Source organism: Acanthisitta chloris, unplaced genomic scaffold (genome assembly GCF_000695815.1).
Source record: "Acanthisitta chloris isolate BGI_N310 unplaced genomic scaffold, ASM69581v1 scaffold24389, whole genome shotgun sequence".
NCBI classification, from domain to species: Eukaryota; Metazoa; Chordata; class Aves; order Passeriformes; family Acanthisittidae; genus Acanthisitta; species Acanthisitta chloris.
Window position 1 is genome coordinate 10,140 of NW_008693454.1, and position 14,497 is coordinate 24,636.

Sequence of the window (14,497 nt, forward strand, 5' to 3'; positions counted from 1 at the left end):
CATGTATGTGAGGGCTGGAATGGCATCTTGGTCATTTTTCCATTCCCTGATTCTGCAAGCTGTCTTTTCAGATTTCTACTCAGGTGAGTAGTCCTGATCCTGTGAGTTCAGTGCTGCAAGCGCAAATTTGCTGAAAACAAAATGCTACCCTGCCTTACAATAACTAGAAGGTTAGAAAGAATGAGGATTTGGTTTAAACAGTCTGAAAACTTAGCCATATGCAAAAGTATTAAGTAATAAAACATTTTTTTAACCCTGTAAAGGCAAGAATAAGTGGTGTGTTTCCCCATAAAAAGCTTAGGTCTGTAGATTGTTCCTATTTACTAAGAAGAGCTGCTTAATAGTGCACAAGAAGAATGTCAACAGGATTGCCAGGAAGGATTGACAAGAGGACATTGAAGAAAGCATTATTAAGCAGTATTCAAACCATTCTACCTTCCATTTTGCCATGGATATGGAAACCCATAACTACACAGGAACCCAAGTAGGTGTCTGTAGGTATGTGCACAGACTCATGCATCTCCAAGTGCTATTGCAGGAATTTCTGAGATTTTTGATGCAGTTCATTATTTTCACGATTTTGAGTGCTGCATCTAAAGGCAAAATGACACTGAGTAAACATGTGACTGTGTAGCCCATTATGTTCTAATCATGCATTTGGGTTAATCAGAGAAATAATCGTGCATGTGTTTCAGCTTTTTTGGATGTCTTCTTGCTCTTGACAGATTGAATCTGGATTTGTATGATAAAATGAATAGGGAGGAGAAGGACTTTTATCCATCCACATTTTTAAAAAGTAGTAGGAATTAGTACCCACAATTCTGTTTGGAAATGAAAAAGGAAATGACGGAATAGTGAGCTGAGCTTACACATAAGCACTTTGACCCAAAGGCTTGGAGTAGAGAAAAGGAGAGGCATCCTGAAAATATGAAATAGCTTAAAAATCCCACCAGTTGTAAGAAAGACAGCACTCATCTCAGCTGTTCCTTTGTAGATCTCTAAACTCTTTTCAACTATGAAAAACATTTTTGCTGTATGAATAAAATATCACAATTTTTCACATTTGAGTTAGCATCACAGAGACATTTTTGTTACCAAAACTTCCAGGATATTTCCTTGAAGTAGTAGCTCACCTTGTTTTGAGCACAGATTTACATAAACAGGTTTTCCTGTCTCGCTGGCTTCTAGCTGCATCCATGTATGAAGGTATTTTTTACTCTGCTTGGCCATTACCTTCTGACCTTGCTTTGTGAGAAAGAGAGAGGTGTTGGCCACCTTCAGGAGCCCATCCTCCTCCTGGCAAGTCCACTTGACTGCCTGGGGACAGTTGACAATGATGCTGCGAGATGACAGAGCAGAACGTGTAGAGATGCTCAGGCACTGGGCAGATTTCACATGGAGGAGCCTGTCATCTGCTGTCCACTGCCACCTCTGGTTCAGGTTGGTCATATTGCACTTTTCCATAATGACTCCTCTCTTTTCTGAAAGACACTGCTGTTTCTGGACATGGATAATCAGAAACCCTTCTGGAAAGTGAAAATTCCAGAAAAATACAATAGGTTACACATAGTTATTTAACAAAAAGGAAATTCTTGATGATTTAAAATGCATAAGCAAATAAATCCCTCTTCCCACTTTCTGTGTGCTGAACCTTTCATGAAATTATCTGCAAGTTGAATCTATTTAAAAAAAACCAAACCAAACACACAACCCACATGGTGCAAGTGCTAGTAATGTAAAGAATGAGAATGTAAAAAGCAACTGTTGTGGCAAGGGTACCTTGACCTTCATTGTGTATGAAAATGAGGAAAAAATTAAACTGGATATGAAAGAAATCCAAGAACTATCAATTTCAAATACCAGTTCCAAATACCTCATTTCCCTTGCTTGAAAGCATACAGAGTTCTCAGTCTCTTTTTCAGTTTTACAACACAGACTTTTTAAAAGATAATTTACTGCCCGGAAGTAGTTTTAGTAAAACTCATAGTGTTTCTGAAGAAAACGAGGAGGACATTTAGGAGGACATTCACAAATCTGTGTGCTGCTCAGTGCCTGTGTCGTTACAGGAATGGAGGTTCTTTACTGATAGGAAGCACATCTAATTTACTGGATTTACTCCAATGTCTCTAGCTGTTAACTTTGTGGCCATTCCAATTCACGTAAGACTAGCTCTTTGTGTCACCACACTTAAAGATCAACACTAAATACTCAAATGAAGAGAACTGCAATGCATTCAGCAAAGCCCCACAAAGTTACCAATGCAAAATCCATACTGTTACAGAGCACAGACTGGTTATTTCAAATGCAGCCTCCCTGCCATATCATGCTTAGGTTTTTATCTTGTTTTTTAATATCAGTTACTCAAACATTTCCAGTCTCATCAGTTACAAAGTGCTAAACCAAACGTGTATTTATTTCCCTCAGCTGATGTTTGCCATCCCCCCTGTTTTTACAGATCTGGGTACTTTCTAACTGAGTGTTACAGAAAGATCCTGTTACTGAAGTTTCACAAAGTATGAATAAAAGATAGGAATCTCCTCATTGAAGAGTTTGTCCCAGAGTTTAGCTCCTAGATTGTCTATCAGGACATCTTCCTTAAAAAAAGACGAGGTATCTCCAGCATAGAAGGAGACAGTTTATTTTCCTTTTGAAAGAAACCTAAACAGAACGGGCTATGTTGGCCCTGCCCTGCATTCCTCTTGTATGAACCCGAGCAAAGAGTGTAGGTCATCAGCTGTGCCAGAGGGCTCTGCTCAGTGGCAGAAATAGCAATATGGCAGAGGGGAAGAGGGGAGAGACACTTACCTGAGAATGTCAAGGCAAGACAGGTAGAAACCAGTACGTGAAATAAAGAATCCATTTTCCCTCTAGCAACTCCCCATGCTTCTCTTAAAAAAACCCACCTCAGATAAGTGAAGCGAAGGCTAGGAAGGAAATGTGCCTTCACAGGGGGAAAAAGTCAGTGACGAGCACTTCCTTCTATTCAATTGTTTTGGGGAGTTTTACAGCACTTTGTCCTTTTATATGATTCTTTGGAGTTTACTAGTTGCTTTGTTTTGAAAAAATACAAGCAAAAGAGACAGAGGTTTTCAAACACCTGGGAAACTAAAAGAGATTATACTGAATCTCTTTAGACTAAAGGGAAGGGGATTATACTTTTGTGTATTTTGTTGCCTGTTAAATATTACAAGTCTGCAGGTCATCTGGATGGTGCTGAGTAAGTATGTTATCCAAGCTATATCCAAATTGTATATTATCCAAGGAACAAACACATATTTTTTGTAATGATACATAATCAAGCAAAATCTCAATATTGATACCTCTAACTCCACAGGTTCTTAAAGCCAAGTGGAGGGTGGGGGAAGAAGGGGAAGAGAAGGAGGCAAAGGTCTGGGGTCTGTACTGGGTCTTACACAAACTCCCCCTGAGGAACCAAGAGATGCTGGGTTTGCCTTCCCATCAGGTGGTGCACCTTGCTCCATGACAGTGGGAGATTGTGTCCTCTGGATTGGTTGCCCAGTGATCTGAAGCCATGGTTGGAGGCTAACCAAATTGTGCTGGGCGGAGCCTGTTTATGGGGGCACAAAAGTATGTGGTGCATTAACTACTCTAGTCAAGAAAAGAGACTTCAATAAATATTTTATATCAAGTGTAATTTATTAGCAGTATGAAGCAAAGTCAACATCACTGCATTAAAAACTCATTATACCCTGTAAACAGACCTCCCAGTGCTGTAAGTCATAATGCCAACTTTGCATTTCTCTTAAAAACAAACTCTTACTGAACAGTAAAGGAAACAGTCATAGCAGCATTTTCTTTCTTGTACAACCTGTTATGGAACAGTCCATATCACTGAAGGCATCTATCTCTTACTGAAAGAGATAGAGCAGATAAACAACATAAGCAAAATTTTCCATATTGATAAAAGACAGACAAATATTTAAAATCCTTACCATTTAATATATGCTACTTTTCTTTTTAAAGTAGAATGACTTACACAATTTACAAATACACTGGATTCAGGTCTGTAGCAGAAGCATGTTCTAAGACAATCAACAGTAAATACATACACACTGAATAACAGACATTGTGCTCTGCAACTGCTCTGTAAGACCTACAGTAAATACACATTTAATAGTTAATAGTATGAAGAACATGTATTTCCATATAAAATATTAACTGCTTTTGAATATTTTCAAAAACAAGACTTTTAGGTTTTTTTATTGTCATCTTTTTTTATCCATAATTGAACACTTGCAATTTTAGCAGCAAGAATATTATGTGGCCAAGAAACAAGCTCACCACATAATCAGTAATAGCACTTTACAGTACAGTTGACAGTCCATTCACAAGACAGTTTGCAAACATCAAAGCATTTATACACTTGTTAAACATTTCTTCTGTAGAAGTCCCAATGTCCATCTGACTGCAGCAGTAGCAGATACATACATTCCATATGGCAGATATCACTACTACAGAATTAAACCCACCTTTAGACACATACACAAAATCCATGTGTAGTTTCAGTATGGTACCTTCTTTATAAATCATTTTTGGGAAGCTCACAATACATTCATATATAGTAAGGGTCCAGCAATCTCTATACTTTTGCCAAACCATCCACAATCCTTTCAGACATTGGCCTCACAGCCATCTTTCCCACTGCAGTAAACTCCTTGAAGAAGCTGCTGGTAGGTAATGAAACAAATTACCTCAAGAGACTGGCATTCAGTTTTACCCTCCTTGGCTTCACTGGACAGCTTCTGCAGAAAGTCTGCTTTCATACAGACTCAGTGCGTGGTGCACAAATTCATACTGCTCGCTGGTCTGAACCATTCCACCCCTGGAAAGGAAACACATCGGGTTGAAATTTTCTTTCTTAAGAATGCAACAACCTCTAGCCCTTGCCAGCCCCATGACCACCAGATAACATAAGCCCTTTCTCAATTTTTGACATAGAGTTTGCTTGAGTAAGTGGGATATTTAGCTGAGCAGAAGTACTTTCCTCATAACTTCTGCCATCCAGCATATGTCCAGCATGAAGCATTCCCAGTTCCAGAGAGGAAAACACCTGGCATCTACATTGTTAAAACCTAAATTTTAAATTCAACACATTCAAAGAGAATTTTGCTCAGTTATTTGGGCAAGGAAGGACAGATACATGGACACAGCATTACCACCAATGAAGCAAGGGAGTAGTCAGAATCTGGTGTTTCATTTTTTTGTCCTTTACAAAAAATGCAACCTTTGGTGACCTACAGATTGCCTGTGCAGAGAGCAGCTCTTCCTGTCCTCTTTCTAAAGCCTACAATGCATCCTGTCTGAACAGCAGCCACCTAAGAAATTTTACAGCAGTGAATCATTTCACCACCAACAATATAAAAGTGTTGCTCATAAAAAGGACTAGTTACAGCCAGCTTGGATTAAATGCCTACATTTTATATATTCACCTCATAACAATCTCTTTTTCAGGTTTGAGTATGAGGATCACATCTCACATCTCCAGTGCCTGCTGCAGTGTTGTAGGAAGAGGATGTCCTACATGAGGTAGGTGTGATATTTAGTAGGAGTGGTACCATTTAGTTCTGAGATTAAACTGAGTCTCCTTCTGACAGTCCTGAGGTCTTCCAGGTCTCCCTTCTCATGGAATGAAGCCTCAAGTTTACTTAATTCCACCTTTACCTTCTCATCTGTCAGGGTACTCAAAGCTAATTACTCTGCTCTAGAACCAAGCCCCCAGTTCATCCTCAGCATACCCTGGAGCAACTAGTTACATTTTCATTGCCTCTTTCATTTGAGGCAATGAAAGACTAAATGGCCTTAGTGGGAAGGAAGACATTAAGATGTATATCACATTTGGCTTTGGTTAGATTTTCATTGAAACATTCATATTTGTGAGGTATTTGATCCAGAGCACTGTTGAAGCCAGATATCTTACAGGAGAAGGTCTGACAAACTCCCATAAGATCTCTAGTGATGAATATGGTACTGATATACAAAGCTGTCTGAAAAATGGTAAAACTACCTCAGCAAGCATTGTCCTTTAGTATTAGAGGACATTATCTATAACCACAAGGTCCTTTTATTTTCCTCAATGCTACTGGTTGGCTAAATAGCTGTGGCAGGAAAATCATAATTAAAATAATATCTACTTCTTTAAGCAAGCGACCACCTGTCTGTGTTCCTCCAATGAGCTCAAACAAATGCAGAACACCTTTTAGTGAGCTGCATGTCTATCATGATGTGCTGCTATTCCTAGGAACAAAATCAGAGGCCCTTAAATGGTCTCATCCAGTGCAAAATACAGCAGACTCTCAGCTTTGCCAACAAAGACATCCACAAATTCATAACTCTTGGCTGCCTGTTGCCTTCAGCTGCTCTTCTCTGTGCTTGGCCCCTAACCGGAGATCCAGCCAGAGACTAAAGGTGATGGGAGGGCTTTGCTCTGCTCCTCTGTGCTCCTAGTCTCCTTCCTTCCTCCTCACTACTGCGTCCTGCTCTGCCCACGCATCTCCTTCCCAGCAAGCTTCCCTCCCTGTCTCCCTCATCAATATTCCCCCAAGATGTTTTCTAAGGGAGTGCACTTCCCAGGTTAGATCCGCTGTGTGGAAGGGGTGGAGGAAGGGAACATATCCAGGGACAAGGACTTGGCAGAAAGGGCAGGTTAAAAGAAGTTTGGCTGCACTAGGCTGTTTGTGGTGGTGATCCTTGCTTCCTCTTCAGTGCTGAGCAACATAAAAAATCCCCAAGAAAGCATATATGAGACTGGCTGGAGCTGAGCTCAACACTACCTCAATTACCCTGTGTTAGCAAGCGTAACTGAGATGTTATGATGCTTCTGAACCTTGTATGGGCAATCCAGTGCACATCTCTGTCAGCTTAGGGACACCTGAATCTTATACAGAGATTCAGGAAACTTAGTCTTGTCAGTGCTATTGTACAGGGGATTCACAGAACCACAGCATCACAGACAGGTTTGCATTGGAAGGGACCTTAAAGATCAGCTAATTCCAACCCGTCTGCCATGGGTAGGGACATCTTCCATTAAGACCAGATTGCTCAGAGTCCCATATAACCTGGCCTTGAACGCTCCCAGTGATGGGGCAACCACAGCTTCTCCAGGGAATCTGCTCCTGTGTCTCACCATCCTCACAGTAAAGAATTTATTCCTAATACCTAATCTAAATCTATGCTCTTTTAGTTTAAAACCATTACCACTTGCCCTATCACTATAGACCATGGTAAAAAGGCTTTCTCTGTCTTTCTTATAATCCCTCTTTTATACTGAAAACCTGCAAAACCATATCTCTGGATCCTTCTCTTCTCCAGGCTGAACAGCCCTATCTCTCGGACTTCCTTCATAGGTGAGGTGTTCCATCCCTCTGACCATTTTCATGGTCCTTCTCTGGATCCACTGTAGCAGGTCCATGTCTTTTTTTGTCTTGGGGACCCCTGAGCTGGATGCAGTACTCTAGGTGGGGTCTCAGAAGAGCAGAGCAGAGGGACAAAGTCATCTCCCTTGACCTGCTGGTCACAATTATTTTGATGCAGCCCAGGATACACTTGGCTTTCTGGGCTGTAAGTGCATATTGCTGGCTTACATCCATTTTCTCATCTACCAATATCCCCACATCCTTCTCATCTTTGTTCTTGTGCAAGGCTCATGTTTAATAGTATGGAACTATCTGTGACCCCAAGACATCGTTTTGTGCAAATGGCTGTGTGGAAGAACGTTTCAGAAGGAAATCTGTTCAAGGAGGGAGGTTTCCTCTCCCATGTCCTAGTGCCCAGAAAGTATGTACCCACAGGTACATCACCTCTGGGCATGCAGCCTTCATCCTTTCACCAGCCTTAACTGCCAGCTCCTCTGTGAGCTGCTGGGGTCTCTGCTTCTTTGGGACTCTTTGGGGTGGTGCTCAGAAGAAACAGCCCCTGGTATCCTGGGGGGGATCACAGGGACTGTGACCAGCTTTGCTTGGGCATCAATGGGTGCATAAAAGGTCCTTTAACCTGCCCTTTGGCTTCCTGCTAGTACAGCTGGATGCAGTCTGCTCCAGAATGAATGTGATGCAGGGTTTGGGATTATTTTTTCTAACGTGAGGCGATTAGTCAAAACACTTAAACAATGAATTGACGCACACTGGAAACTCTTTTCATCCTGTCTGAGAAGCCAAGAGCAAAGTTATTGGATGTCATTCCAAGAATGTGCCTTTAAGGTTAAGAATGTGCAAAGTTTCTTGATGTCACAGTAAGTCTTGAAGATGCTTCACATCAAAAATTTCCTGTTTCTGTTGCAAAACATAGAAAATGAACTGGGAAAAAATGTAAGCTGAGCAGACCTGTGGGTCTGTCTTTCCACCAATTCACACAGAACATGGCTGTATCTCTATCCTGGGTCAAGATTTTGAGTGAACGGTCCATTTCCTCATGTTAGCTCAGCACTGATGGTTACTGTCAGATCTGTTCACCCCTTAACTTACACTCAATAGCTAAGAAGAATGTGGTACCTGGACATACTCTGCCTAGGAACAGCTCTATCCTCTATCATTCCTCATTGGAGCCCTATTTAAAATTCTCTTTCCGGAGGCAGCTACATAATTAATTAAACTATCTTCTAGCCTAACTTTTTGCCACCATCTGCAATTTGGATGCATTTTTGTTCTCAGTGAGTATACTGGACAATAGAAATGTTTCGATAAGTCACTACAGCATCACTGAGAGTCTCTCAAGCACAGCTCTTTTCTCCTATTGCTTGATTCACTTTAGTAGAAATATGGCCATGGATCCATGTGATAAAAAGTTCACACACAAGTGGATATCACTGTGTTCTTTGCATCAGTAACCTGTGTTTGGATGGTGCAGCTCTGAGCACGAGCCAGCCTGGTCGGGAACCTAGTGGAGATCAGGTATCAGGTATGAAATATTTAACATACCTCTTACCCAGGTTTCTGACTCCCAGGTGGTCAGACCAAACCATCTTTTCTGCTGAACTCTCTTTTTTTCTGTTTCATGAGGCAATCTGATGCACCAAGGATACAGTGGAGCTCAGCTGCTGTCCAGTGTAACGGGGAGGACAGGCTCAGCATTGTCCCTGCTCTGCTCACGGTTGTGCCCCATCGCTAATGTTGGCCATGCTGGTAACTGAAGTGCAACACAGCTTATGGCCACGGCCAGCTCTTGCAGCCAAGTCTTGTGGGCTTTGAGTTTATTTTGCCAGGTTCATGACACATGTAATGACCCTATCTCACACACTGCCTGCCAATAACCTCCATGTCAGGACTGGGACATCAGAAGGAGCTGGTCTCATTGAGCTTTGTGCATGTAACAGGGATACTTGGCCACTTTATGAAGCCATGATCTGGTTGGGCTGTAAGTGGCTACTGTAGTCTTAGGGGCTGCTAAGCTTCGCCTTAGTAATCCTTGCTATAAACTGACTACCACATGAGTGAGATCTGTTCTGCAATATGGCCAGTTGGAAAAAAAGAAAACAAAAAAGAGGTTTTGATTACTGAGTTTTGCCCAGAAAAATGTTTGTAAAAATCAGAACAACAACATACTTTTTGTCTCAGGCAATGTCTGCAAATATGAAGCACCTTAAGCAAGATGTCTGGAGTCTTATTTATATAATCTAAAACTTGAAAAATACAGAAATATACTAATCACAATACTTAATTTTTATGGCAAGCTTTGTGTCACAGATTGGTGTTATGGATGTTGTATTTGGGTCAGATTTGCAATCTCTTTCCAAGTTTATCTAGGATACTAGTATATATAACAAAGTTCATTAGTCAGATCCACTCACTGAAATTGTGTTGTCAGTTATAATGCTGAAAATTTGCCATTTTTTTAATGTCTGAAAATAATGACATTAAAATGATGCAGCCAAGACCAGAGTTTCCTTCTCCTTCTCTACACTCTCTCTCTCCACTACAATGGAGTGTAAAAGCAAAAAGAAAAAGGTTATCTCATAATAGAAATACTAAAAGGAGAGAACACCTCAAACCTTTTTTCAATGAGATGAACAGATAATCAGAAAAGAGAGTTGGAAATTTTGAGCTGACAATATAAAACAGAGTAAGTATTTTTCCCTCAGCTCTTTCATCTTATTTTGTTGCTGAGATTTTTAGGTCAGTAACTCCCCTTGGAGAATTTTACACTCCAACTGGCTCATGTTGCCCTGTAAAGATCACATTGCAATCTCTAGTATGATGAAGCTATGTGGGAGGGGAAGGCAGAGGAGGTGATCCATAAACACTGTCAACTATATGGATTCTGGTCCTTCTGCAATTTGTGGTTCTATATCTTTCAGAGCTCTTCAGAATGCAAAAATCCTGCATTGCCCCTTTGACCTATGTGCTTTTTCAGTATTTGCAATCCCTTATGGATTGTTTCTATTTAAAGAAGAAATGTGTGTCAGAAGCAGTTAAGATATTTGCAAGGAGATTATATGACCTGGTACCTACAGCAGGAGAGGAGACTTCTCTATTCTTGCTTCAACCCTGTTTATTTACTTCATATAAAATCCTGTTTCCCTGAGCAGAATAACAAAGAAAAGTACAACCAAACCAACAGTTTCCATAGTGCACAATACCCATATCCTCCTTTCAGACACAGTTTCACAAAACAAAGCGCTCTGCAGCAATGCTGGATTACACTGTTCCTGCTCCCAAGCTGTGAATTCAATCACGGAATTGATCTGCCTTAAGAAAATTCTGCAACAAAGGCCTTGCTATTTTCTTAAGCTGGGTAAATTTGCCAGCTCATTTCAAAAGGACCCCCAGCACAGCTGAGGGAATAGCAACAGCACCAGATTTGTCTCTCTCTGATGCTCAAAGAAACTACACACTGAGTGAGCCTGCATGTCCCTGTCAACCCAAGCTCAAAGACAATCCCTTGTCTCCAGATTGCCTCAAATCTCTTATGTCCTACTGGGATGATGCAGACAGGATAAAGCTTTAGGAGGGGAAAAGAGGAGTGACAAGTGCCCAGCAACCACAGGGTTGTCATCTCAGGAGAATTTCATTCAGTGGAGTCTCACACAGTTTTATCCCAAAAATAGTACTATTCCTTATTCAGGAGCTAAACACAAATGTTACCTTGAATATTTGGCTAATGCTGTCAGAAAAGTGAGCAAAGGCAATGGCAGCCATTTCATTTAAAGCAACATTCAACTGTGAAAAGGCTTGCAGAATCATTTCAGAATCATCATTGATCATTACTAAATCATTTCAGAATCATCAACTGATTTCTGGTTCTTCTGGAACTCACCTATCCACTCGTAGCTGACAGACAATGCTCAATGCATCTACAACTCCCTCTTCCTTCAACTGCTGACAACCAATGGCCGTGGCAATAAAACATCCAGTTCTTCCTATACCAGCACTGAAAAGAAGGAAAAATTTAATAGGGGAATGGAGTTCACAGATCAAGGAGTTAAGCGAATAACACTAAACAGATATGAGAACACTAAAAATAAGAAACATGGCATTGCTAGAATCCACAGCAAGGACGACTTCTTAGCTCACTTTCTTAGAGAAATGGAAGTGTGCACTGTTCCAGCAGTCCAGTTGTGGGCAATTGTGAGGTTTACATCTTTCCAGTTTGAACACAAGTGGATGGTAAGAAAAACAATCTGCATTAGCACCACAAGTCCAAATAATCTCTAGCTCAGTCCAAGCAAGTGATGGAGATACTCACTAACGTGGGGGAAAGACCCACCTAAAGGCAAAAGTCAGTCAGCTTTATGTTTAAAGACTTCAAAGTACACAGGGGTTCTGCTAAGCATTTCTCTGACCATGAAGACAAAAAGGACCTAGACCCATGCTGATCAAGTTAACTCCCTCTACTGTGATTCTGCAGGAGGAAGAAGGATTTGGTGCTGTAGCACTCCAGGTTTTCTTGAAGCCTGCTGGGAAACAGTAATTTTGGCATTTTTATCCCTGGGCCTTTAACACTTTGGAAAATCTCTGCCCCACTCTGTTTCTTGCTTAAGTAATATGGAATTCAGTGCAGCTCATCACTGTCATGCTGAATGGCAGGAAAACATCACAAAAAGAGTTAAAGCATGGAACTGGGGTCCAGATTTTCATACTTGTCTTTATAGAAAATACTTAACCATTTAGTGCCTTGCTTTCTTGATGTTCCAGGAATGCTACCTGTCTAATAAGAGCACTGCAAGAGTTGTTTAAAATTAATGCCAGAAAGAATACACTGAGTGTCTCAGAAGGGTGATGCATCCAGATTAGTGCAAACTGTTACCAGGAATATGTTCATTTGCTAGAGCTGAATCAAATCAGAATCTACTCACCACAGAGTGAAAGAAGTGCTTTAGAGACTCAAGTGCCCTCTCATCTGGAAGTGAAAATTTCCAAGAGGTCTCAGCAACATTACATTTATAAGGATGTCTGAGCTAACCATGAGGGGATAATGAGATGTAAAACTGGCAGCATAAGAAAGGATCAAGTGAGATGAAGATCCTGAGTCTGTCTATATGTAGTGCACATACCGATAGCTGAGTCATGACTGAAGAACTGTGTCATATCACTTATCTTAGAAAGACATGCCATTCCCCTGAAGACCTGCATTACTGAAGATCCTTACTAGAAAAATGGGACTCTCAATAGGATTTGTGCATTGTACAGGGAAACTACAATTCTTGATAAAAACAGGTGCATAAAATTTTGGAAAGTGGCTTATTCATCAAATTCTAGTTTTGAAAAATGATGGGTGATTAGAATTTGGCTTCCATTTCTCTAAATCTCCTTAATAAGGAGTGGAAAAGGAGTTGTTCAAGATGAAAAGTTCTACATTAATGTAATTCTGTGAAAAAAAAAGTATTATCTCAACTGTAAGAGATGTATCATCACAGTTATGAGACAAACCAAGTAAAGAAGCACTGATTTTATTTTTCCTTTCTGTTTTGCCTCATCTACTTCTTTCCACCAAATATAACAAATCCAGTTCTACTTCCTATTGCTTAAATTGCAACATGGGGCAATGAATCCATATAAAGCAATAAAATGGAATAAAATTAGAATGATTAGAAAGACATTCTCTGGTGCATTACAATTTGTGTGAATAACACTCTGCTTTTGAGTACCCAGTAATACTTTGCTCTTGAATATCAAACCAACTGTCTTTGTGAAAACACTCACAAATTGTAGTACTGATGGGTTCTGGTCTCCAAATTTGTACCTGACGCTTCCTCTTCAAAACTGACTTGCTTTGCAACATTTTAGGTACCTGGTCACAGGGCACTGCATCTTAATTAGGTATGTAATCATGCAACAAGACAAAAAAGTAAGCAAATAATGAATATGAAACAAAAGGGAAATAATCTTTCCAGCTGGTCTTTCAAAAGCAGAGTTCATTAGCAGAAATGGAGAATAGTTAGAAGTGATTTGCTAGCAACAAGGGAATTCTCTCCAAAACTGAAATCCTCAAACATGAACTGAAAAAGTCAATTAGCATGAGGAGGAACCAGGGAATTGTGCTCATCCCCCAACACATTCTTTGTTTACAAGGCCTGTTTCATGTGATTTGCTGTGGCCTTGCTTTGGGCAGTCATTTAAGGGAAGGATTGCAAATTACCTGCAGTGCACAACAACAGGCCCTCTGCCTGGTGATTCCACCCTGTCCTCTTCTACATCCAGCATGAGCTGCAGCAGAGGCTGAGCACTGTCAGGGGTTTTGTGGTCTGGCCAGGATGTGTACCAGTAATGTTTCACACTCCGGGACTGACTCCCTTGCTGAAAATAACATGAAGCATTTATATGAACACTTGTGGTGAACAATTCTTTTTATTTCTTTCAATGTTATGGTAAAAAACCAGTAAAAATGTTAAGGGAGATTTAACAATTTTTTTATATTAGACTTGGAGGATGCAATTACAGGGAACATATGTGCTTCCAGGGACCCAATCGTAAGAAGGGTTTGTATACCTGAAAACTTGGATGTTTTTCCAGCTGTGTAAGTTCTGCTTTGTCCATCTGACTACTGAATTCATGACTGCATAGTCAACTGGGAATTCACAGAGATCTGTGTTGGATCAGCAATAAGATCTAGAGAGAATAGTGTGGTCTGGGCTTCTGAATTTCTAAGTTATTATTTATTTCTACTTTTCAGGTTATTATCATAAGGGTCTGATACTAGAATGACAAGAATATTTAAGTTAAAGGTGCAGAAGAACTGCTCTTCTGGATTAATCAGACATCCCAGTTTGTCCAGCTATTTTCTTCAACAGAGGCTGCTACCACTTAGTTCAAAAAGCAAAGGTGCTAAATGTGGGCTAGGGTAATTTGTGTTGGACAATACGATTTCTGCTCAGTTCTCACTGCTGGGGCTGAAACACCAAACAAATTTTCCCAATCCATTATTTATTGCAATACTCTGTCAGAAGCAGCAGATTAATCCAATAGCATATTAGTGTAATACGGGGAGTAACTTAGAAGAGGAGCATCTGCCTTATTTTGCATAATTAATGTTTAGTTAGAATCAT

At 40.4% G+C, this 14,497-nt stretch overlaps 1 protein-coding gene across 1 annotated transcript in view; it reads right to left on the minus strand.

Moving 5' to 3' along the window:
* Positions 1–3,638: 3,638 nt before the first annotated feature.
* Positions 3,639–14,497, minus strand: part of PTPRR (protein tyrosine phosphatase, receptor type, R) — a 73,823-nt gene continuing 62,964 nt past the window's right edge. Inside the window, exons 10-12 of the mRNA XM_009083086.1 lie at positions 13,591–13,748; positions 11,269–11,382; positions 3,639–4,843 (exon numbers count right to left, since the gene is read on the minus strand). Coding sequence (XP_009081334.1) covers positions 4,750–4,843; positions 11,269–11,382; positions 13,591–13,748 — 366 coding nt within the window. The 3' untranslated portion in view covers positions 3,639–4,749. The remainder of the gene's footprint in view (positions 4,844–11,268; positions 11,383–13,590; positions 13,749–14,497) is intronic.